General features: G+C 37.7%; 1 protein-coding gene across 4 annotated transcripts in view; it reads left to right on the top strand.

Moving 5' to 3' along the window:
• Window positions 1-24493, top strand: part of fam171a1 (family with sequence similarity 171 member A1) — a 192480-nt gene extending 167987 nt beyond the window's left edge. For all 4 annotated transcript variants that reach the window (XM_069914325.1, XM_069914326.1, XM_069914327.1 and 1 more), the window contains 4 exons: window positions 1617-1793; window positions 19037-19153; window positions 20558-20681; window positions 21541-24493. In XM_069914325.1, the coding sequence (XP_069770426.1) occupies window positions 1617-1793; window positions 19037-19153; window positions 20558-20681; window positions 21541-23122 (2000 nt within the window). In that variant the 3' untranslated portion in view covers window positions 23123-24493. The remainder of the gene's footprint in view (window positions 1-1616; window positions 1794-19036; window positions 19154-20557; window positions 20682-21540) is intronic.
• Window positions 24494-24840: the final 347 nt, after the last annotated feature.

The raw sequence follows: 24840 nt of genomic DNA, 5'->3' as shown, positions 1-24840 counted from the left end.
CCTAAAAAATTGAATCCCAGACCTCTTCTGATATGGACATATTTAAATCTTATTCCCAAGCATTTTTAATTTTAAGTATCGGGGTTTGCCGTAGCTCTGCCTTTTCATAATAAATAAAGGATACTAAACCTTTTAGCGAAGGTTGTAAACTAGAAAACATATCCACAACATTCACATCTGGTGTCCAAGGAAAACCTCTCTGGTTTCCTCCCACATTCCAAAGTTATACGGGGTTTAAAGATTAATTGATCACGTACATGTATTTAGGCACTGTGGGCTCATGGGCCAGAATTGTAATTCTTATTTAACGCAATCGTACTGGAGAAATTCAGTAGGACATGCAGCATTCAGAGAAAATAAAAGACAGTTGACATTTCAGGCCTGAACCCTTATTATTTAATTTGTATTTTAATTCCAAGTTATTTTTAAATATAATTGAAATTACACTTGGAAAGAAAGAGCTTCCTTTACGTGCACAGTGGGTTGACAAAGTGTCTCTGATTGCTTCAAAGTGCCTTTGTAATGCAGCCTCTGTTGGATGGTGAAAATCAGAACAGATCAGCGAATCAGCCAAGTCCCACAAACAATAAAAAATTGATCCGATAATCGATGTTAACATTATTAGCTGCAGCTCAAGTATTGGCCTTGAACTGTATTCCATTCAGTTACTTACATGACTGTATATCTGATATTACACTCTATCTGATCTGTCATAAAAAAAGTCTACTGGTTACCATCCAACTGGAACTTGCGATCCCAGCCAGTCCGACTTATTGGGTAAAATTTCTTGGTTTACCATTATTATTGTTATAATATCCTGAATTACAAAGAAGTGTTGTCCATTTAAATATTTTCTATATAAGGAATTTGCTTATTTTAAAGCAACAGTGTAATTTTCAGCCCCAATAGATCAGTTTTAACTTTGTGCAATATATTAAATACTACAGTTATACAAATTGTGATACTGAATACATGGGTAAATTCTCTTCAGATTTTACCTATTATCTCTCTCGTTTGTACGGTACTATTTTCCTTTCTTTCAGGAATCGTGTTACAGAAAAAGAAATCTGTAAGTTGCATTTAGTAGTTTATTTCATCATCAATACTGATTACTGTTCGTTAATGGGGAATTTGACTTTTGCTATCATATGGATCTGGTTTGTATTGAAATACCAGTCATCCTTTTCTTAAATGCAGATTTGAATGAGTTGGGAAATTTGCTATGACTATTTTTGGATGGACGGAGCTCCACTATCTCAGTGGTGTACAGATCATTTTGATTTTTTTGTGAGTCAGTCCTAAATCTCAGTGCAGAATGCAATAGTTATTAGAAGTGTATCTGCCTGCAGGGATCCATTTGTGTAATTGTATAGTCATTGTGCTGTGAGTTCTGTGAACAGTATCTTCACCTGGCAGCATTTTCTGTTCAGTGTAAAGAGAAGATTGATAGCAACAGCTTCAGTACTCAAAATATGGATGACTTGCATTTCTAATCCAACAAGTGGTTTTCTTTATCAATGCAAAAAATACCAAAAGCCTGGTAGTCATACTTAATTCATTTTCCACAAACGTGATGCCATGTTTTTCTTAACTCAAAATGACCTTTCCTTTCACAGGTAACAGCAGCAGATTTGAGCTGATCCCTATTACAGCAGTGAGTGTTCATCTGTTGAATAGTGACGGAACTGAAATCCAAGTGAATGGGCCTATCTGTGTGACCATTCCTTTGCCAGCCAATAGTCCTTTGAAGCATGACGATGCTCTTCCAGCTTGGAAGTTCGATAAGAAAATTGGTAAGCAGCCAAGATTAATTCCTGTCAACATTTTGGAAACTGAAAGGGCGGTGCAGTCGGCACCAGCAACTTAGGTTCGAATCCTGCCCTGTTTGTACAGAGTTGTACATCTTCAGTGTTCGAGCACTGATCTTGTAAACCAGAGGATGTGAGTTCATTCCTCAATGGGGCCCCATTTCTGTGAGGGGCGCTGGATGAAGTGGCGACTCTGTCTTCCTTACGGTAGACAAAATTAAAGAATTTCATGTATGTTACATTCTAAATGTAGTGTTACGTGACAATAAGAAGCCTTTACCCATGTGTGCATAGATTTCCTCTGGGTGTTCAAATTTCCTCCAAATACACATATTAATTGGTGTATTTGGGTAGTGCATGTTCGTGGGCTTATTATCGTGCTGTATCTCTGCATTTAAAATTAGAATTACTCACTGACTTTTTCTGTATTTGCTTTGCCAATATGTTACAGGATAAAGAATATTTATCCTATTAAATCAGTACTTCCGAGTAGAAAAGAAAACGATCCTTTTTTTTGTTGAACTTTCTTCAAGCTTATATGACCATCTTTTTGAGAAAACAAGTTGCCTTGTTGCCTTGACATTAAATTGCTACTTTTACCCACTATAATTCTTGTCTCCTCAAATGCTACAGCCACTGTCATCAAGGGCATTTTGTTTTTGGTAGTTGTGAATATTTGCCCCTGCTCAAATCACTCATGTATTCAGGAGACACAGAAGACTGTAGATATTAGAACAAAACTAGTCCAGTCCTGATTTAATGGCACAGCGTTGATCATCACTTTGTCCTCACCGGTTGTCCATGCCCCCTCAATCCCTCCCCCACCCCCTGAGTTTTTCCAGTATCCATCTTTTGCTGAACAGTAGCTTCTGATGGTGGCCAATTGATTTCTGCCTATCAAGTTTGTAGCAAAATCTCCCATTCAATAAAAACAACAAATGACAGTCACTTTACATGCAAGTTATTTCTGTGATATTGCTGATAGTTTCAAAGAACTTAGCATTATCTAACTTCAGAGGAAACTTGTGAGTATGCATGGTATTGAAAGGAAGGGGGCCAAAAGAAAGTCAAAATTCAGCCTAAGTTTGACCCTTTTGATATTTGGTTACATTCTTTTTCTGGTTAAAATCTCTCCCTCTTTCATTGAGACGAGAACATCAGGTTTCACGTTTCAAGAACAAAAGAATAGCCAAACATAGTTAATTCAGTGGTAATAAAACAGCTGATGTGCTTACATTTATGGCCATAAACAAATATCAAAAAATATGTCCTTAATTAGTGGCTGTAGCATTTGAGGATACAAGGATTTATGGCCATAATCAAAACATGCAAAGTATGTTGTTGACTCTTTGGTAATCCACTGTCCATTAGCAAAACTCTTTATTCTGGATTTATTTCTGATGTACTTTCTGCTGATGCTCTGATAAAATAGTTAAATATAATTTTTTTTAATTGGTCCTCTTAATGGTTGTCATTTTCCAATCGTACACTTGTTCTGCTATCTATGTCTGCTTCTTTTTAACGTGTTCCCTGTCATCTCTGCCCTTTTATTTTCCCACCCCCACTCAACTGCTAATCGATCATTTTTTATGCATACTTATTTCTCCTTTGTCTTTCTCTCTTCCTGCCTGTTTTGTAACTGACTCTAGTGCTTGTAAACTGGATCAGTAAGCCTTTGATATTTAAGACAGATTGGACAAATTTATCACAGCAGCATATAGAACAATAACTGCTTGCATTATGACCATATCCAAGACTGAAAGGAAATACACACAAGAAATAAAAGTACTAATATAGCGTAACAATAACAGCAACACAGTTTGATTAAGTTCTGAACTTCCATCTCAAATTACTAAATAGAATGAGCATTTGTAACTGAAATTAAAGATATGTTACTATAGCCCCTTTCATACTGGCATCTTGTTCTAGTAATTGATGGCCAATCTACCGGTTAAGGATCCAGTGTGAAAGCTCCTTAATCCATACGCAGGTAGGTTGTATCATCCCTGGCGTCATCTGACATCTGCGTGCCAATTAGCCCAGTGTGAAAGGACAAGGACTATCCAGGAACAAAGTAATGATATGTTGATGACATTTTTTTGTGAGTGCAGAAATGTGAAGGAAACAAAAGAATAAAAAGAAGGTATAAACTTTGCCGACCTATATAAATTTCTAAATTTCGTAAGGACCATGGGAAAGTTGCAGCAGGGGAGAGAGAGTACGATGGTGGATCTGCCCTCCCAGAATTCTGTGCAGCAGAGAAACCCCTTCATGAGTGCTCCATGCATTCAGCCCTTTCCCTGCCACATGATGTTTATAAATTGTGCCCTATTGCCACTAGGACTTTTCCACAGTGTTTATAAATTGTGCCGCTATACTTTCCTACGGTCATTTATAAATTTATAAAGGTTTACATAGGTCAGTACAACAACCGGGTCTGAAGGGCTCTATTATGTTATAAGTAGGCATGATTAATTTTGTTTAAATACAAGATCATAATAGATTGATCAGGATTTAGGACAGGTCACTCAATGCATCGCTCAGACGCTACTGGTGGAGGATAGAATACCCTATCCACGGAGATGCCTTGGGATGAGTGTGAAAGGATACAGAGAACCAGTTAACAGTGGCCCAGTGTGAAAGGCAAAAACGGCTTCCTTAACCGGATCACTGAACGACCAACCTATTGGTTAGCCAGTGTGAAAAGGGCTTTACGGCTCACTTTATTTGCCTCCCTTGTAATGTGAATTAGGCTGCAAATACATTGTTTCCAAAATTGCAGAATATTTTGACTGTAATGGAGTATTTTCTTCCCTTATATTCTAAATATAGTACTACATGACAATAATGGAACCCGTTACCTTTTAATCTCAAATTGACATCATAAGCTAAAATTGGAAGTGCTTTATCTTCACCGTTAAACTGTCTTTCAAACTAGATTGTAACCTCATAACAGCACCTATATAATTTAAGACATCTTAAAATTAAAAACACAACAACCTATCAATGAAGTGTTTGGATTGTCAACAATTATGTTCTTTGGTACTTCAAATCTTTTGCCAAAAGATTGATTCAAGTGTAATGCTGTCCCACATATGCCAAAAAAAACAAGGTCAATTTACTTTTGAACAAATTTTGTTCAAACACCAAGCACAATAGAGATACATGACTTGAGAGGATGTTTGCATGAGATGGTAGTTTGTAATATGTATAGGACTACATGGAATGCCAAAGATTTTAAAAGGTAATTAGCTTCACTTTATGACCTATTGCATCCTTTGTGCATCTCAGGAGCCTTGCCAGAGTAGTAAAATTTCGGAGAAGGGAGGCCAGAAGTGGGATGTTCCTATCTCTGCCAAAACACTTACATTGAAAACATTGTCCTGGACATTAGCCAGGTTTAAACAGTAATCTTTGCTAAACATACAAGGAGTATTTTGAGTAACTGCCCAGCAAATACTGTTAATAAAAAATGTATCAAAGAAAATAAATAGTTATAAATTTGGCAGAATAGTCCTGAATTGTAATACTGAAATATATCTGGTGAAAAAAGTGTCCATGTGAATGTATTATGCCATTAAATGAGCTTATATCCTAAATGAGACCACTGGTTACTGTGACTTCCTAAATTCGTGAGCTTAATGGGTATAAAATCAACAGAGGGTGACTGTAACAAATCTCAACAACTACTGCCTAGTGTCACTGACCTCCACCATTATGAAATGCTTCGAGCGTCTGGTGATAGAACGTATCAAAACCCACATCCCAGAGACACTGGACCTAATACAGTTCACCTACAGACAGAACAGTTTCACTGATGATGCTATAGTCTTGTCCCTCCACTCCATCCTGACCGTTCTGGAGTATGACGCCTCATAGGTTCGTTGCCTTCAGCTCAGCATTTAATACAATCATTCCTCAGAGGCTGATGGAGAAGCTGACTTCATTGGGACTCAATACCATTCTTTGTAACTGGATTCTGGAAAAAAACTGGAGTTTGTCCAGGTTGGCAGCAGAACATCGAGCACCATCATCCTGAGCATTGGCACGTCTCAGGGCTCTGTGCTCACTCTGTTCCAGTTCATACAACTGACCCACGACTGCATCACCAGATCCAGTTCCAACAGAGTCATCAAGTTTGCAGATGGCCTGACAGCTGTTGGCCTCATCAACAACAACACTGATTCACTATACAGAGAAGAGGTGGAAAATTTTGTGAAATGGTGTGAGAATAACAACTGGAGTCTCAACGTGGACAATACAAAGAAGATGATTGTGGACTTCAGGAGGACCAGGAACGATCGCCCTCCACCACATTAATTGCTCAGTACTGGAGAGAGTGGAGAGCATCAAGTTCCTTAGTGTCCACCTGTCTTGCTTGTCAGGAACATGCTACAGTGACTGCCCTTCCTGAGAAGACTAAAACGAGCAAGGCTACCAGCCACCATTCTGTCAACTTTCTACAGGAGCTCTATTGAGAGCATTACAGCCGACTGCATCACAATGTGATATGGTTGCTGTGGAGCAGTGGTTTCCAAACTTTTTCTTCCCACTCACATCCCTCCATAAGTAATCCCTTTGCCATAGGTGCTCTGTGTTTAGGAAGAGATTACTTAAAATGGTATGTGGGTGGGGAAAAATAAGGTTGAGAACCACTCCTGTAGAGCATCGAATCAGAGATCAATCCACAGGCATGTAAGAGTGGCTGAGAGGATCACTGGGATCTCCCTCTCCCCTCACCCCCTCCCCCAACCAAACACAAGGATGTAATTTACTGTGATCATTGTTTAAAGAGGGCTTGCAAAATCATGGCAGACTCCTACCACCCCACACACAACATCTTCCAGTTATTCTAGACAGGAAAAGAGTACAGGAGTATCAGAACCACCAGGCTGAGGAACAGCTTCTTCCCACAGGCAGTGAGAATGCTGAATGACTGCAAAAACAACTCTCCGTGATTCTATTTATTAAGAATATTTATTTTAATATATGTACAGTGAATACGTATTGTTTGTATGTGTGTTATGTCTGCACGTGTGTTTAGCACTGTTCTGCACTATGGACCGAAGAGTGTAATTTCATCCAGCTGTACTAGTAGAATCGGATGCCAAATAAACTTGATCTTGAGCGACAGTATCTGCACATAGAAATTGATGATCCTGATCTGATCCAAAAATATATTGATGGGTAGAGCTCCAGTGTATTGAACTTTGAAGTTAAAAGATAACCCTCAGGTGAAATCCTCAGAGTTAGAACTCCATTTTGTCTTTCTAACAAGAGCAATGTAGCATTTTGTTGTAGACCACCCACCTTTAAAGTGGACAATTTGCACAATCTCTTTAATCTATTTTTCTAGTGATGCCCCCGCCACCTTGGCCTCACGAGCTTTAAGTCAGATTGTACAATTTCTGATTTTTAACAGAAATTCTACACATAGTTGTTATGGAGTCCAGAGGACCCCAAAAACCAGCAGTAATAGATATGAACCACAACACAGAGTTTCTTCAACAAAAGTAATTTTTAATTATATTTGAACAAGAAAACAGAATTACTTTAACTTATTACTTAACCTACATACTTAGCCTACCTAACCTACTTAATCCCCCCCCCCTTAATATTAAACATGGAAGTTAGCATTAACAAAGTTCACCAGGCTTTGGTGTTTAACAGGCAAATGGTTACCACTCAGGAGGGTTCTTGCTGGTTTTCAGAGAGAGATTCCTTTTCCAGGACATCCGCAACTGATTCCTTCTCAATCAGTCTTGCTGACGAAACTTGCCCTCTTCAGGGTTCTCCAGATGCTCCTCTTTCTTTCAGGTCACCTTTCAGACCGCCAGTCTTCTCCTTCAACCAGGCAGCCTTCCAACTTGTACCTCTGGATCTGATTTCTGACTCCTTCTCTCTCTGTTTCACACCCTCTCTCTCTGAAAGCAAATCTGTTCTCCCTCTGCCTGCAAAGGTCACATGCTCTCCCAGGCCAGCTGTATTCTGCACCTTTGTTGCTCTTTCTTCAAAAAGCACTCTGTAAAAGTCCTGCAAAAATTCTCTGTTTTGAAATGTGTGTGTGCAAGCTGCTCTAACAATTCGTCCCAAGCCACCTCAAAATACTCTTGTCACATAGTTTTAAAGTATTTTATTTGGAGAAAATGTAGGATATAATGGAAGTGTCCACTGCTGGATTGTATCTTGTCGCTGAAGTGGCAATGGTACTTGCATTCATTGCTAGAGTGCCATGCTCTAGCATTGTTTCTTTGGAGAATGAATTTTAGTTGCCAAGTCAGAAGTACCAAATTCTGAGTCTGAGTCCTGGATGATAAAGATAAAAGATCACAGATTTTTTTTAATATAATTCTGAAGTAAGTTGGATAAGACCAAGGAAGCAAGCTCTATTATTATCAAGGTAGGGTCAATAGAGTTAGGTCAGGAATATCGTTTTTCTAGGGAAATGGGCACATTTACCATTTGGGGAAAATAAGTGCTTGACGTGTGGAAAATTATTTAAACAACAAAAAAATTTCACTGGCTATGTAGATGTGCCCTATATTTTTTTGTTGTTAATGAAGTTTTCTAACAAAATGACTTCCAAAAAGGTTCAGTATTTCCTAAAAGGCAGACTTCTACTTTTGCAAGGCTCCTTTCCTGCTTAAAGCAAAGAGGAATTGTGTCCTGACTAACAGCAGTTGAACTTGGAGCAGATGATGCCGGAATGCTAATAGATTTCAATAAAAGATATTAAATTGTTCTGCCCACCTTTGAATTTTCCAGAAGCTAAAGGGCTTATGAGAAGGGAAACTGCGAAGGTTGTAGCAGGAAACTTTGTGGAACTTTGAGGGAGATTAGAGACTCTCCATGGGGCTTAATAAAAAGCAGGAACAGGAGAACCTTTAGCCACATGACACCAAAGGTAGTTTCAGGGTAATATCTAGCAAAAGGCTTCCCTTGAACCACCCAAAACAGGTCAAGTTTCTGAGCTTTGTGAGAAATTTGAGTGGAGATTCATCGGAGCAAGTGATTTCAGGTCTGTATCGATGATTGCAATTTTAAAACTTGGGAAGTTGTTTTGAAGTTTTAAATTTCTAAGCAACAAACATTCAACAAATACCATAAATGTCATTGTATAGGATGAATTTGTGCATTGGATGATCCCTCAATCTAGCACTTACCGCTGACCAGTGGATGCCATTAAAAGCAAGTCACAATATTTTAATATCAAAAATCATTTAAAGGTTTAAAATTTATGTGGATTTTTAAAAGATAAACCACTGTCGGCTTCTGTAAAAGGGCTTTTAAAGCCTGTACAGAGCCAATAGCAGTCGAACCAGTCAGATGGAGCCGCAGTGGCAGCAATGTTCCACCAACAGCAATCCTCAGCAAACCAGATCCTAATATGCTATTAGTGCAAGATGTTGGTTTTCAAACTTTTAAGGCATTTGTGCTTGATTTTTCCCTGACCAAATCATTGTTGAACAAACTCAGATAAATAAGTCTAGATATCTGCACTTATGACATTATTCCTGTTGATGAGGTTATTAAGTATTATTAGATTTATTGTCTGAGTGCATACATGACATATACAACCCTGAGATTCTTTTTCCTGTGGCTGAGGCAAAATTACCATTTATTGGTAATGCAAAAAGATCTGTACTTAATGTAGACATGTAAACAAATAAAGAAATGTAAACAAATTGTGTATAATGCAGAGAGAAATTAACTGGAATTTCAAGATTTCCATGTGGTTTGCAGAGAATCAGATTATATGTGTTCTGTCTGTTAGACCAATATATCATCTGGAGGGGCCCAACTTAAATACATAAAGTTTGTGCATGATTGACAGATACATTGCTCCTAAATATAAGGTTTCCTTTCCAGCAAAATAGTTATTACCATTGTGGTTCGTAACTAATAAACCAGATTAACATGTTCAATATGTTCAGCATGGCACAGAAATTGCCTATAATGTACTGCTGTACACAAAATGCAGTATTATTACGCTGGGTGCCCATTTTACTACTAAATTTACAATCTATTTTTCTGATCATTATACACATTATTGTGCATTTCTGCAAAAAAGAAGCTTAAATACAAGATTATAAATAGTTTTTGTGGTACAGTGAAAGTTAAGTCACTACTTAAATCAATGTTTAGAGGGTTCAAATTCTAATTTAGGATATGATCTCCAACAAATAGAAACAGTTAATATCAAGATTAATATTTCCTGCTGTGAGAGTTGTGTGTGTGTTCAATAGCCACAGTGCCTAGTATTGTTGGTGAGAGCAAAGCTGATTCAAACATATTCCTGTTTGCAAATAATGTTCCAAAGAACATTCTGTGAAACTAAGCTTTTAGCAGCTTCAATTTCTCACAAAAATAGATTGGCAAATTGTGTAATATGTTTGTTTAAAATCAAATAAAGTTGATGAATTGGAATTTTTTTTGCTCATCTTGATCTTGTGGGCATAGTGGCTTATGGTTCTTGGCAGGAATTTATGATTGGAAGAAAACACGCATTAGTTTAATTGCAGATTCGTTTAGGAAATAATTTGCTTCCTTGACCTTTTTGGTTGAAGAGTATCTCAAAAACTGTATAGGGCTTCAATGAGAAGCATAAAAAAAGCCTTGCAGCTGTAGTCACATTTCTGGAAAATTATAAGTGGACTTAAGCAGGTAGATGGAATAAGGATGTCTCCTGGCAGTGGAGTCCAGAACAAGGGATGAGGCAATCAAATCTGAGGATTTGTTACTAAGGACAGATGGGGAAGAATTTCCTTTAGAGGACTGTGAAATTTTGTACCCTAGAGAGTTGTCAGTGTTATGAACTATGTTCAAAGCTGAGAAATATTTTTAAACCTTAGGAGAATCTGAAGTTAAGAGCATAAGATTTAGGGCAACGTAGTTAGAGTAGTGGTTAGCGGAACGCTATTGCAGCGCCAGTGACCCAGGTTAGAAAGCAGCGCTGTCAGTAAGGAGTTTGTACATTCTCCCCAAGTCTGTGTGGGTTTCCTCCAGGTTCTCCTGTTTTCTCCTATCTTCCAAAACATATGGAGGTTGTAGGTTAATTGGGGTATAATTGGGCAGCATGGGCCCATGAGCCAGAAGGGCCTGTTACCACGCTGTAGGTCTAATTTTTTTTAAAAGATAGAAGAGCAGAATTGAGGCCATTGATCCAGCAGGTATTGAATAGGAGCATTGACTCTGGGTCCTACTGTTATTAATTTTGCTGGAAGGATTCATCACATTATTCTCAGCACAACCCTACCAAATTGTTAGCCAAAGGCAAAATCAACTTACTATAACAGCAGTTGTGAAGTGCTGTTATTTGCTCCTTCTAAAATGGGATAAACATTAATGAGCATATGATTGTCAACATGGATGAATATAATTACTTTGAATTATTGCCCTGTTCTAGATATATTTTCAAAGAAATCAAGAGATATCACATTTTTCCTCCGTCTCAAAATAATATAAAGGTTCGTTGTGCAGCATGGAAGTAGGCTGAAGGGACAACAATGAAATGTAAATATAAATACAGTATAAAAACTGACGGTTTTGAAAAAAATCACACTGTTTCATTTGTGTAAAAGGAAAGGAGGAAAAACCCAACACCCAACCCCAACCAACCAATTTTCCCCTGCAACCGCTGCAACCGTGCCTGCCTGTCCCGCATCGGACTTGTCAGCCACAAACGAGCCTGCAGCTGACGTGGACAATTACCCCCTCCATAAATCTTCGTCCGCGAAGCCAAGCCAAAGAAGAAGATACAAATATGACATTACAAATGGGAACAAATAGTGCATTGTATTTTTTTTTGTGAATTAAGTCTATTTTGAATTTTTTTAACTTTGCAATTGAATGTTAGGGGAGATGTTTAGAGTTGATGGTCGTGGCCTAGTTCTTTCTCAGCGTCAACTTCTTATGCCATTTGTAATTCTATGTCTTGATGTTGTTTCAATCTTGCTGCCTGAAGGCATGGCTAGCTTCATTGACTGAGAATTGTAAATGTGCACATGGAATAAATTCCTGTTTGTACATTAATTGAACTGGCATGACATTTTCCTTGGACTGGGGTGTTCTGATTAAGCATTGTGCTTTTATAAAAATGGAGTTCCTAAGGATATCCAGATGCAGCATAGAGTACATCACAGGTTGGTTGGAGAACTGCTCTGCCCCCAGACTGCAAGAAACTGCAGCTCAAGTCATCATCATGCAAAGGGACCTGCCTTCCATTGACCCCATCTCTACCTCCACTAACTTAGGAAAAGTGTCAACATCCCATACTTTCTTCTTTCCCCCCTTCCTTTGGGCAGGAGATACATGAGCTTGAAAACGTGACCTTCCACATTCAAGGATAATTTCTTGCCTGCTGTTATCAAGCTCTTAAATAGGCCTCCTATTTAACTGTATTTTTCCCTATATCCTGCTCTTTGTCTTGAAACACTCTGCAACATCGCACCCCGCAGTTTTGTTTTATTATTGCACTTAAGTATTGCTTTACCTGTGTGGAAATTAATTGCATGGAAAAGAAAGCTTTACATTGTATCTCGACATACATGGCAAAAGAAATCAATTCAATTCAAAATAATCTAATGGACACACATTTTAAAGATAATCGTATGCAAGGACTTGTGGTTTTCCTCTGAGCCTCAGGTCCAAGATATCTAACATGGTAGAATGGATCTTGCACATGGAGGTGCACAGAGAGTGTATATTGGGAATGAGGAATAGGATCTGGAGGAGAGAGGAGGAGGAGGAGGAGGAGGAGGAAAAGATCTGTGAGTGAAGATGAAGCCAGTGAATTTGCACCTAGCATAATACAGTACAAATTATTTTGATCTCCAGTTTAAAGAAGAACATGTTGAATACTTATCTAGAACCCAGTCAGACCATTTGCCTTTGGCTTTCTCTATTTTGATACCAGAGAAAACAATAAACTCATACAGATGGTGTTTGAATCCTATCTTACTTCAAAAACCAGAATCATACAAATTTATTAGGGACCAGATAAAGCTATTCTGTGAGATAAACTGTCCCTCTGCTTCCAATAATTTTATTTTATGGGACATGATAAAAGCTTATTTAAGGGGAAAGATAATCTCATATACAAAAGATATTAAAAAGAAAACATGGCAGACCTAGAAAGACTGGAAACAGAAATTCTGAAATTGATATAGGAGTTCCAACAGTCTGGCTCCAAGGAAGTATATAAAGTGCTTGTAAACAAAAATTCAAGTATAATAAACTACACATCTTTAAAAAATTGAAAAAAACATTCTGAGAACTAAACAAAGATTTTATGAATTGGGAGAGAAAGCATATAAAGTCTAGTCCTGGCAATTGAAAGCAGAAGAAAGTTCGAGAAAAATTAATTAAATTCAGACTTAAGTGATCCCAGTCTCATATAATCCAACTGAATCAATGACACATTTAAACAGTTCTGTACAAATGTATATAAATCAGAATCACCTGAAGACCTGTCTAAGATTGATTACTTGTTATCCACTGTTGAACTGCCCAAATGTGACCAAGAAGATCAGGCAAATCTTAACCTCCCATTTACCCCCCAAAAAAATTGAAAAAGCCGTAGGCTCACTACAGTCCAATAAATCACCAGGGGAGGATGGCTTCCCACTGTGATTTTATAGAGAATTTAAGGACTTGCTTATACCCCTCATCATGGATGTAATTGATTTAGCGTCTAAAACCCATACACTCCCTGAATCATTTTCTACTGTCATAATTATTGTGATTCATTTAAAAAAAGCTATTAGAATTCTCTTTATTTCGGCCCATTTCATTACTTAACTCAGATTATAAATTGATTTCTAAGACCCTGACTATCAGGCTTGGCCAATACCTGCTGAAATTAATAAATCCAGATCAAAGTGGCTTTATTTTGAAATGCCAATCAGCCAACAACCTATGTAGGCTCATTAATATTATCCATTATGCAAAGTCTAAAGCCGAACCAAGTGTCGCTGTGGCTCTAGTTGCTGAGAAAGCCTATGACTGGCTGGAATGGCTGTATTTGTTTAGAGTCTTGGCCAAGCTCAGGTTTGGGCAACTGTTTTTTAACTGAGTTTAAACTCTTCATCATAGACCCGAACCCAGGATCACCACAGATCTTGGCAATATTCTCTTTGAGCAGGTCGAATCGACAGGGTTGTCCATTATCTCCAGGACTTTTTGTCTTAGCTATTGAGCCCTTAACAGAGGCAATTAGACAAGACTCAGAAATAAAGGGTTTTAAAATGGGTCAGACAAATTACAAAATTAATCTTATGGCAGATTATGTAATCGTGTACTTAACAAATCTGTAGCTCAATGGTTGATCACTGACTGGTCTTGTACACCAGGAGTCATGAGTTTGTTCCTTGCTGGGGCCTCATTTTCAGAATTTATAGAAACTTAATTACCTCCTGTAACTTAGTAAAATTGAAGGGAGATTTAAGTAGGTGTGTGAGCTTTCCCATCATTCTAATTGGCAGAGTCAACTGTGTGAAGATGAATATATTGCCAAGATTGCAATATCTTTTCCAGTCCTTGCCTGTTCCACTCCCCAAACTTTTTTAAAAACACTTAATAAGCATGTTGGGCAGTTTATATGGAACTGTAAAGTACCCAGGGTATCCATGGAAAAATTAACATGGGATTATAAATAAGGAGGCATCCGGTTGCCTAGTTCCAAAAAAAATTATTTGGTGGCCCAAATGAGAATTATTTCTTGATTTTCTGAGGGTGATGATGCCCCCTCCTGGGTACAAATTGGATTGCACTCCTTAAAAGAGAAGGTGTACAATGATTTTATTTATAAATGGAATTATAACCAACAGGACAGACAACCCCATTTAAACCACTTTGTTAGAATATAATGCGAGGCCTGTGGAGGCTCTGGATTGTAAAGAGGATTGTCACTGGACACACCTTTAAGACAAAATGAACATACCCATGACTCCATTGAGGAATTCTACATGAGGCAATGTCTTAAAAAAGCGGCCTCTATCCTCAAATACCCCCACCACCCAAGCCATTCCCGCTTCACTCTGCTACCCAGGGAACAGGTACAAGAGCCTAAAGATGAGCTCTCAATGGCATGAGGACAACTTCTTCCCCACTCCCATCGCATTCCTGAATAATCAATGAACCAAACACACTACTTGCATTTTGTGCACTATTATTAATATTTTTATTAGAGTAATGTCATAAGATGGTCATCATATGAACATTTGCACTCTGATGCCGCTGCAAAAACCCTGAATTTCATGACTTGTTCGTGACAATAAATCCTGATTCTGATTCTGACATTGAACAAAATTCTGGACTGGGATACATTATCTGGAAGATTGCAATGAAAAAGGACTTTTTCATGTCACTTGAACAGTTGAAGAAGAAATATGACTTGCCCAACAAGACTTTCTTTTGTTATCTCTAGTTAAGATACTTCCTTAGGGCCAATTTGGGCCCTGAAATGACTTTACTGAAATGGGATTCCCTGAAATGGAGAAACTACTTCATGAAGGAAGTGTATATAAATTTATTTCTAAAATGTACTTTTTATTATTAATTGAGAGCCCAAAGCCAGGTTTGCAGAAATCTAGAGTGAGCTGGGGATTCACATTTGGACATAACAATTGATCTATGTCATATCTATGTCAGGGAAGTTTATTGGCTACTATCAATATAGACTGTTTCTCTATAATTTTCTCCATCAGCTGTACCTCCTTGCCCCCCCCCCCACCCCCCAGAAATTACACCAATATAAACTCAAGTTATCAAAGATGGCCTTTAGATGTGGGAAGGTGAGACCCTTCTGGTATGACCTGTGTGACATTCTAACTAAGATCACAAGAGTCACCTTTCCAGTAGACCCAGAGCTTTGTCTTCTGGGGAATTTTTTAAAATGTTAATAGATCTCTAATTAAATTTACATTAAATTCACAGAAATTGCGTTATGTGTGGCCAGAAAATGTATAGCAGTTTACAAGGAAATCTGACTCCTATCTCCTCATTGATAGGTGGTCTTCAGAAATGAACAGCTGCATTCACTTGAAAAGGTCACATACAGTCTTTGGAAGGGATACAACACCTTAAAAATCTGGCAGCCCTATTTAGAATATGTAGGTACCTCACTAGCTCCATCCTAGGGTTATGACCACTACTGACTAGCCAGCAGACATCTGTAAAGGTTTTAACATTGTAATATGTGTTTTACTGTATCCACTGTCAATGGGATTTTCTGTTTCTTTTCCTCTTTTTTTATTTTCTTCTCCCTTTTTAATTGGACATACAGAGGGGAGGGGGTGGAGGGATGGTTTTTTTTGATTTGTATTTTGTACGGTTGTTGATTGTTAAATATATTTAAAATGATAAATAAAATATTACAAAAAAAATGTTTGCTTCAGAACACAAGAGAGATTCACCAGCTTGATTCAAGTGATGAAGTTATTATTCATTACATGAAGGTAGATTGAGCAGGTTGGGCTTATGCTCAATATAATTCAAAAGAATGAGAGGTGATTTTATTGAAAGCCTATTAGAATCTGAAGGGGATTATCTGGGGGAATGCTGAGAGGATGTTTCCCCTTGATGGAGACAATCATGAACTAGAAGGCATAGTTTTGGAATAAGATTTCATAAGAAAGACACGAGGAGGAATTTTTGGCCAGATCATTGTGTCCTTTCGAACGTTCTACCCCAGGTGCCTGTGGAGATCAGATGGTATTCAAGGGATAAATAGAAGTTTCAGCTACTAGGGAGGTAAGGAGCTTAGAGAGATATGGAAAGTGGTGTTGCAGGTTGAAAATGAATCAGTCAACATATTGATTGATGGAGGCACTTAAAGAATCATATGACTTTTTTATTGCTCCTCTTTTCTATGTTCCTGCAATGCCTTATCACCAGTTGAACCTTGTGTTTGAAGCAAGTGCCTTTTGTATATGTAGTCAAATTTATTGCAGACAAAGTTATTGATTAGTGTACAGTGCTTACTTTCTGCATAGACCCTTCAGTCCAACTTGTCCATGGTGATCAAAATGGAATTCTTGGCTAGTTCCATTTACATGCATGTGGACAATACCATTGTAACTCTTTTGATCCACCTGTTCACATGTACTTTGAACATAGTAATTATACCTGCCTCTATATCTTTCTCTGTCAGCTCATCCTAGATACAGTCCACCCTCTGAATGAAACATTTGCCCCTTGAGTCCCTCTTAAATTTATTGTCTCTTGCTTTAAACCTGTGCCCTCTAGTTCAAGCACCATCTACCCTGGGAAATGGACTGTTAGCATTCAATTTATTCATGCTCCTTGTAATGTTGTAAACCTATAAGGTCATCCTTCAATCTCCTAAACAGACCTAACCTCCCCCTATAACTTAAGTGCTCCAGTCCCGACAACATCCTGGTGAATCTCCGACACCTCTACCTCCTGTAGTTATCAGTATGTGCTAGAGTCTCAGTAAACAAATTGTGCTTTTGTGATGTTGACAAGAATTTTATCATTTTTTAAGCTTTCATGAGTGGATGTAAACAGTCCTCCTTGGTGTACCATGAATCAGTAGTTCTTAAAAAATCCACTTTCTAATTGAAATTTTCCAACACATTTTAATGAGTTGTGTTCAAAAGTAAACTGGTTCATGGCATTCATCATGTGTACAGGGATGGTAATTACTCTGGAATAATTGTTCCCTTTCAAAAGCCGCTCTCTAAACCTGCTCTAAAAATAAACTTGTGGTATTTCAAACTAAAGTCTCATGTCTGCAAGCATTTGCCTGATTTGTGTCCAAATGAAATGGGACATACTGGTTTATGTAACTCCTGGGATCAGTAATTTCAGTTATGCAAGAAGATATACGTGATTAGAATCTAAGAAATTCATTGATACACAGATTTTAATAGATGACGTTGTCTGAGATGGGAACAAATATTCCAAGTTATAACAGAATCCATTGAAAATAATGCTAAAATGTACTTGCATATTTTTAAGAACATTGTTGAGTGCAATACACAAACATGCTGAAGAAACTCAGCAGGTCACACAGCATCCACAGGAAGTAAAGGGTAACTAATGTTTTGGGCCTGACTCATTTGTATCAATTGCTGAAAGTAAGTGGTGTTCAAACATCCCCTGAAAACATAGGCAGATGTAATAATTATGATGAAACGATTGTAACTGAGATATATATGGTGGTGGTGCAAATTTATGAAAATATTCTAACAATGCCATAGTTCTTGCTAATTTTCTGATGTTTTGATACTTTACAGCTTATTTACTTGCACAAGTATGCCCTGTATAGATTGAAGAAGTTTGTTTAAAATATTTGCAAACAATTTTTACACAATTTTGGGTGTCAAATGCAAAATAATTCAAGTTCACTGCAGGTTAAAAAAAAAGATCAATTGTCTTTTGTTATTCATTGCTTAATGGGTTGGATCACAAAAGATAATGCTGGTAATTCTAAATAGAAATACCAGTGCTTAGCCATTTCATTGATTATGTGACTTAGGCTTTTATGCATTCATTATCAAACCAGACTTTATAATGAAATGGGACATTTGATGAATTCAGCAGCAGAATCCAGTCTTTCTGAGATTGCCCAGCATTCTCATGGACCCCATTTCAAAGTTGATTGTAATGCTCTTAATCGAGGTGCAAAGTGGATGATGAGTTATTTTGGTTTAAACTATTTTGCTTTAGCTTTATGTTTTTCATGTTACTTTATGAAGTGTAATTTTAAAGCGTTAATTACTTTCTCCAACAATTGTTAGGCATTTAAGAACTGTTAAATAGCCTGCTGGACGCGGCTTTTCCAACTATCGAAGCTTTCGGGAGGGTTCAATCAATGTGGTTTCCTTGGTTAGCTGCTGCCATCCAAACCTTACCTCTGGAATCTGGATTGCTCTGAGCCTTAATGAAAATGGGTGTGGAGAAATTATTGGCAGGGATTCTGGTTCAAGGAAAGCAAGCTAGTAAGATGGAACCCAATGATATGTATCAAGCTAGAAACACATAAGGCTATAATATCATGACATGAATTGTGCCAAGACTCATTATGCCAAGAAAATCCATCGTGATTTATTTTAACTTTTCTTTCTATTGCGAATTGGTGAAGAATTTTGAGTGTGTTTCTGTACAAAGATGTTCACTTTTCAATTATGTTGATAAAGTTTTAAAAACTCTTAAAAATTCATAATGATTTGAGTCAAAATATCCTTTCTTCGCTGTATTTCCAGGTGCTTGGCTGAAGAGTGGATTGGGAATTGTGCAAAAGGAAGGGGATTATTTCACTTGGACATATTTCGCTCCACAGTTGGGTTACTGGATTGCAGCCATGTCTCCTCAAAGTCCAGGTAAATATCTTTGATCATTGCTGAAGATGGGAGGAGCTTGAAAGTGAGGCAGAGTCAGAGATAGGATTTCACATTTTTGTTGTGCTAAATGGCTTCTGTGTTTGGTCCTCACACCGATTTGTCATTTTGTTTAAAAAAAAAGTCAAGAAATTGGGACATGTTAATTTTTTTTTTAATTGTTATCTTAGTTTCCTTCTTGAAAAAAATTGTTCATGCCAACTAACACAATTAAACAGGCAACTGTTGCGTCATCTACATGCTGCCATGAATATGAGTGAAAACAAGGGAGTGGGAGAGTCTGCACAAAGCAGCAGAGGATCACAGAAAGCTAGGGGGATGTGGATGTAGTGCCCAGTTTTCTGAGTGGAGGCATTTTTATTCACACCCTGTGGTGCATATATGGCCTAAGGCAGAACATCAGAGAATGAAGGTAATTATATACTGATGTTCTCAGTGCACCCAGCAATGAGATTATTAATACTTTTAAGATGACAGGGGGTTTTATAAAATATAAATCTCTTATACCAGTTGGCTCATAGTTCCCTACTTCGAGAATGTCAGACCCATTAGTTTATTAAGGGTTAAAATGAAGGTCGCAGTTTATGATTTTCAATTTAACCTCTCTGGTAGTTGATAGATGCTACATACATCATAACAACGTCATTGTATATGATGGGTAAGTAACACCCATACAATGGCAAATCATGATGGGAGGTGCCAGGATGAGGCTTCAACAGAAATTAATGCCAGCACTTCAAAACTTTGGCAAATCTCTTTTTGCCCAATTTCAGTATAAGATAACACTGAAGTTGGGTTGAATTTCTAGGTGTCAATAAATTACCATGAGCTTTCCTCAATTCATTTTGATTTAAAAAGAAAGCTTTCTATATACTTGGAGTATTAAGTGCAGTTCTGGTCACCCAGCTCTGAATTATATTATTAAAGGGTGCGGAAAAGACCGTCAGCTCGATTAAAGGAGAGTCTGGATAGACTGTGATTTCTCCTTGGAGTGTTGGAGACTAGGGGGTGGTGGGTGGATTTTAATATAAAATCATGATAGTTAGAATTGGGTGTTTTCCCTAGGGTAGTGGAATCTTAAACTAGAGCAGAGATTTAAGGTGAGAGGTGAAAGATATGAAAGGCCCATAAGGAACAAGTTGCCAGGCAAAATGGTAGCGTCAAGTACAGTACAATTGTAATATTTCATAGACATTTGGCAGGATCATGAATAGGAAATGTTGAGAAGGATATGGCCCAAATGTGGGTTAAACGGGACCAGTTCAGGTAGACACTTGGTCTGCCAGTTTCCTTACTGTAAAGGTATAACAAAACTAAACATGATTATATTTTGCACCTGTGTCAGAAAGAAGATCCTCTTCTTTTTATAATATGTATTTGTTTTAGGTAATCTGGTTGGTGTCGGAGCCAGTGACATCACTGTCTACCATACCGTCTTCCTGTTGGCTATTCTTGGAGGGATGACTATCATTTTGCTTGTTTTGCTTTGCTTACTCATCTATTATTGCAGGTAAATTTTGGAAAAGGGGAAAAATGTTGAAAATACAGCATAGTCCACTTCCAAAGGATAAAAATGATGTAATTTTTAAAAAGAGCTTAATCACTGTTGAGACATACTGCTTCTTGTGCATTCCATACAATATTTATTGGTCATAATTTATTTAAAGCCATAAGATGCTTGAAAGGCTATTTATTCCGCTGCAGTAATTTTCAATTCTATTAATGCATTTTGTTCAATATGTTGTACCACAGTGTGGTAGGAAATTGCTCCATACTGTGATTCTTCATTCAATGAGTGCCCAATTTCAGCCATACTCTCAGGGAAACATCTGTTAGCTGCGAAATTGTTTGGATTGGGAGATTAAAATACAGTGCGAAGAGAAAAGGGTAATATACCATTTTGTATATTTGAAAAGTATATGTGTATTCATTGTGGTTAACGAAAATTGACTTGAACAAATTATAACTGGTGCAGAAATGTCAATTAATAAAAAGCTGTTGGGAGCACTTTACAGTCTTGGAGATTTTCCTTGAGAAAATTCTGTCAAATCTATTGAGATTTTGTGCCAATGTTCCAATAAACAAATTTTTGATAAATTTTGTCAATAAATAAGGCCTAAAAATATTTCCCATTGTTAAATTTGTGCTTACAGGGTATAAAGATCAAAATACATCTATTCCAATCTCATTTCTTAATGTATACTAGTCAATTGATTTTTAAATTTCTATATAGATTTTTACTTGGATATGTGTGATTTACTTGGTTTATTTTCAAGTGTTCATTTTATATTTTTAATTATGTGAAGTCATTTCCAAAACATGCTGAAATATTCTTTCTCCTTTTCTTATCCCACCCATTTATCTTGCAGGAGAAAATGCCTAAAACCCCGTCTGCACCATAGGAAAATACAGCTTTCCTCTGCTTTGGAGAGTTCAAAGAAGGACCAAGCTACTTCTATGTCACATCTCAATTTAATAAGTGCTGTCCACATGGAACTCTTATCCAATGGAGAGGCAGATGTTCATACACCAATGCTTAAGCCTTCGTATAATACTTCCCGAGAATTCAGTTCAAGAGAAGAATTAATTTCACACAGGGATCAAACTCTGAGAAATGTCTTAAAGGAAGACTATGATAGATCTCCAAGAAGCTATTGCCTCAAAATGGCCAGATCAATTGATATTTCGGAAGATTTTGAATCTCCTGTGGGGACAGGCTATAGGAAGAGCTACAATTCTGTTGTTTCTCAACCACTGTTGGACAAATCAGATAAAGAAGTTCAGGCTTCAATAAGTCTGTTTACTACTGACAGTAAAATTAGCATCCAAGAACCAGATCATCAGCTAACGTACATTTCCGATAAAGCACAAAATACTGACAGAAAAGCAACTGATTACATGATGTCTCGGTCTGTTGACCACCTTGAAAGACCGACCGCCTTTCCCCAGCCAGGTCAATTGCTTTGTTGCAGTTCAGCAGATGAGGTGAATGACAATGTGTACAGAAAGGTTCTCCCTGCATTAGTTATTCCTGCCCATTATATGAAATTGCCTGTGGAATATCCATCCATGGGACAGCCTTTGACTGCCCCGGCAGAACAAGAGGGAGAGTTGGAGAGGCTACAGGAAGATCGTTCTTTTTCTCACGAACAGTTACATCCACCTTCCCAGCAGCAGGAACAATTGTCACCCCAAGCTTTATCACAGCAACAACTTCAGGATGCAGAAGGAGATGACTGGAGTCCACAGTCAAATGCCATGTCAGAATCTATGTCTATCCCAGCAACACTAAGTGAAGCTGCAATGGCTCAAATGCATGGTGAAGTTCAACTCTTTTCTGAAAGAGCCCTATTGGAACTTGCTGGAGGAAAGCCTCTCCCTCACCCTAGAGCTTGGTTTGTGTCTCTAGATGGCCGTGCAAATGCCCAGGTTCGACATTCTTACATCGACTTGCAGAAAGCTGGGAAAAATGGGAGCAATGATGCCAGCTTGGATTCAGGCGTGGATATGAATGAGTCAAAACCCTCTCGAAAGGGGAAAGAAGCACGGGAACGGAATCTTTCTGGAAGTATGACATACACAAGGCTGGTTTACATGGATGACATGGAACAGAGTGGTAGTGAAAGTGGTACAGCAGTTTGCAGTCCAGAGGACACATCAATGAAGCCACTGGAAGGATCAACTGAAGGACAGAGTAGCGCAACAGAATATCGGCAGAATGAAAACATTCAGAGGATTGAAGAAATTGAAGCACGTCTTCCGACTAGTCCAAAACATACTGAGGATGTTGATACCGCCGATCAGACGATGAATATTGAAAATGATCGTATCAATGACAATCAAATCAATGAGAATGGTGATGATTCTGACAGCACAGACCAAGATGAGGATAAAAAAAGTCCTTGGCAGAAACGGGAGGAAAGACCTTTAATTGCATTTAATTTGAAATGATAGCTTGCAGAATCACTCTGCTGGATTTAAAAAAAAATAAAGTTGCCAAATATTCTTTTATGGAAATGCTTGTTCAGTTTTGAGAATTTCAGATCTTTTTAAAAAAAAACGTAAACACGTGAGTATATTTAAAAAGAACCGTGAATGATGTTCTGATCTTTCTGATGGTGCAGAGAGAAAGTTTCAGATAGTTTCCAAAGCAAATGTTGTTTGAATAAAGACCTATAAGACTGTCAGATGATTATAGCAAAACAAAATATCTTCAGATTTATTTTGACCATAAATGACCTATTGTGCAAAATACTCCATTCAATCCCAGATATTTTGCTCATATGTCCTTGTTAATAGTGGCAGTTGAAGGATTTTTGCTTATTTGCTAGAATTATACTGTAATAGTGGATTCAAAAATGTACATGAATGCTGTGTCCACAGATGTGGAAGATTTGAAAGAAAGGCTATGCATTGCTGCTTTTAAAATTATATTGCTTCAGTTACATGTGTCTAATATTTGATGTAAACTATTTTCTTTAAGATCTTTTATTCAATTAGAATTATGTTTAATGTTGCAATGTTTTGCTACCAGTACGCTGTGAATGACACATTCAGTGATGGCATAAGCCTTTGACCAAAATCAAACTGTCCTCTTCAAAAAAAAATCTGGTCCGGTATTCTCCAAGTGCCTTCATGATTTCCATTGAGCAAACCTTATTTCAATAGTTCTAGTCTCTGGACTCTTGAAATTCTGCATTTCATAATTGTCAGTTTTTTGACAGCTCTTTAATGATTTGCATGCAATTATCAATCATTTGTGCTTTTTTGTCATGCTTAAGATACAGCAGTATACTGTAGGTAGTAATGTGTATTGTATTACTGGTTTGCTGTTGAACTACAAACTAGACTAGAGGACTTGTAAAGAGACATGAAGCAAGTAGCCGCGACTGGATGTTGTGCGTTTGGCTGCAGTTGAATGTTTTAATTGCTAGCATTTCTGATGTCTTTCCAATTGGGATTATTGAGTGGTCAAGAGTGAGTGATCAGTGTCTATAAGAAAACATTTTATCTCCCTGTATCATCTTACGGTGCCAGGATTCCTTTGCTGTACAATCTTTTTGATTGTTTGCTTGTTTCTCTACAGCTAAATGCTCAAAATAAATCTTGGGTAAAAGTTACCTTTCTCTGTTTTTTTGGAGGGGGGATTTTTTAACATAATCCTGTATTTATAACTATCATACAAATTGAAAATCAATTTTTATTCTGGGCTGCTGCATTTGTTCTTAGAACTAAACGTTGGATGTGAGGATTGCTGAATACTTGCTCGGTGACCACTAGCTTTTTTTAAGATTATAATAAACCTGCACCTGGAATTATGAAGCTCTTTTGTTTCATTGAAATTGTTCAAAATATTGTAATTAGTTATTGGTTAATAAGCAGGAATTTGAGGAGCAGTGTTAACTGAGAATTACTGAGTAAAACTGTTGTGCAGTTGACCATATGTGCAGCTAACCAAAAATTCCCAGAAATATAATGACATTCAGACAGTCAGCACGGTAACAGGCCCTTTCGGCCCACGAGCCCATGCCATCGAGTTACACCCAATTCACCTACAACTGTCAGTATGTTTTGAACAGTGGTAGGAAATCTGAGCACTTGGGGAAACCTCACGGACACGAAGAGAACGTGGAAGTTTCTTGATTCTGTTGCCTTGAAGCCAACCATGC

This window comes from Narcine bancroftii, chromosome 1 (genome assembly GCF_036971445.1).
Source record: "Narcine bancroftii isolate sNarBan1 chromosome 1, sNarBan1.hap1, whole genome shotgun sequence".
NCBI classification, from domain to species: Eukaryota; Metazoa; Chordata; class Chondrichthyes; order Torpediniformes; family Narcinidae; genus Narcine; species Narcine bancroftii.
The sequence above is the reverse complement of the archived record's forward strand: the minus strand, read 5'-3'. Positions and strand labels throughout refer to the sequence as shown.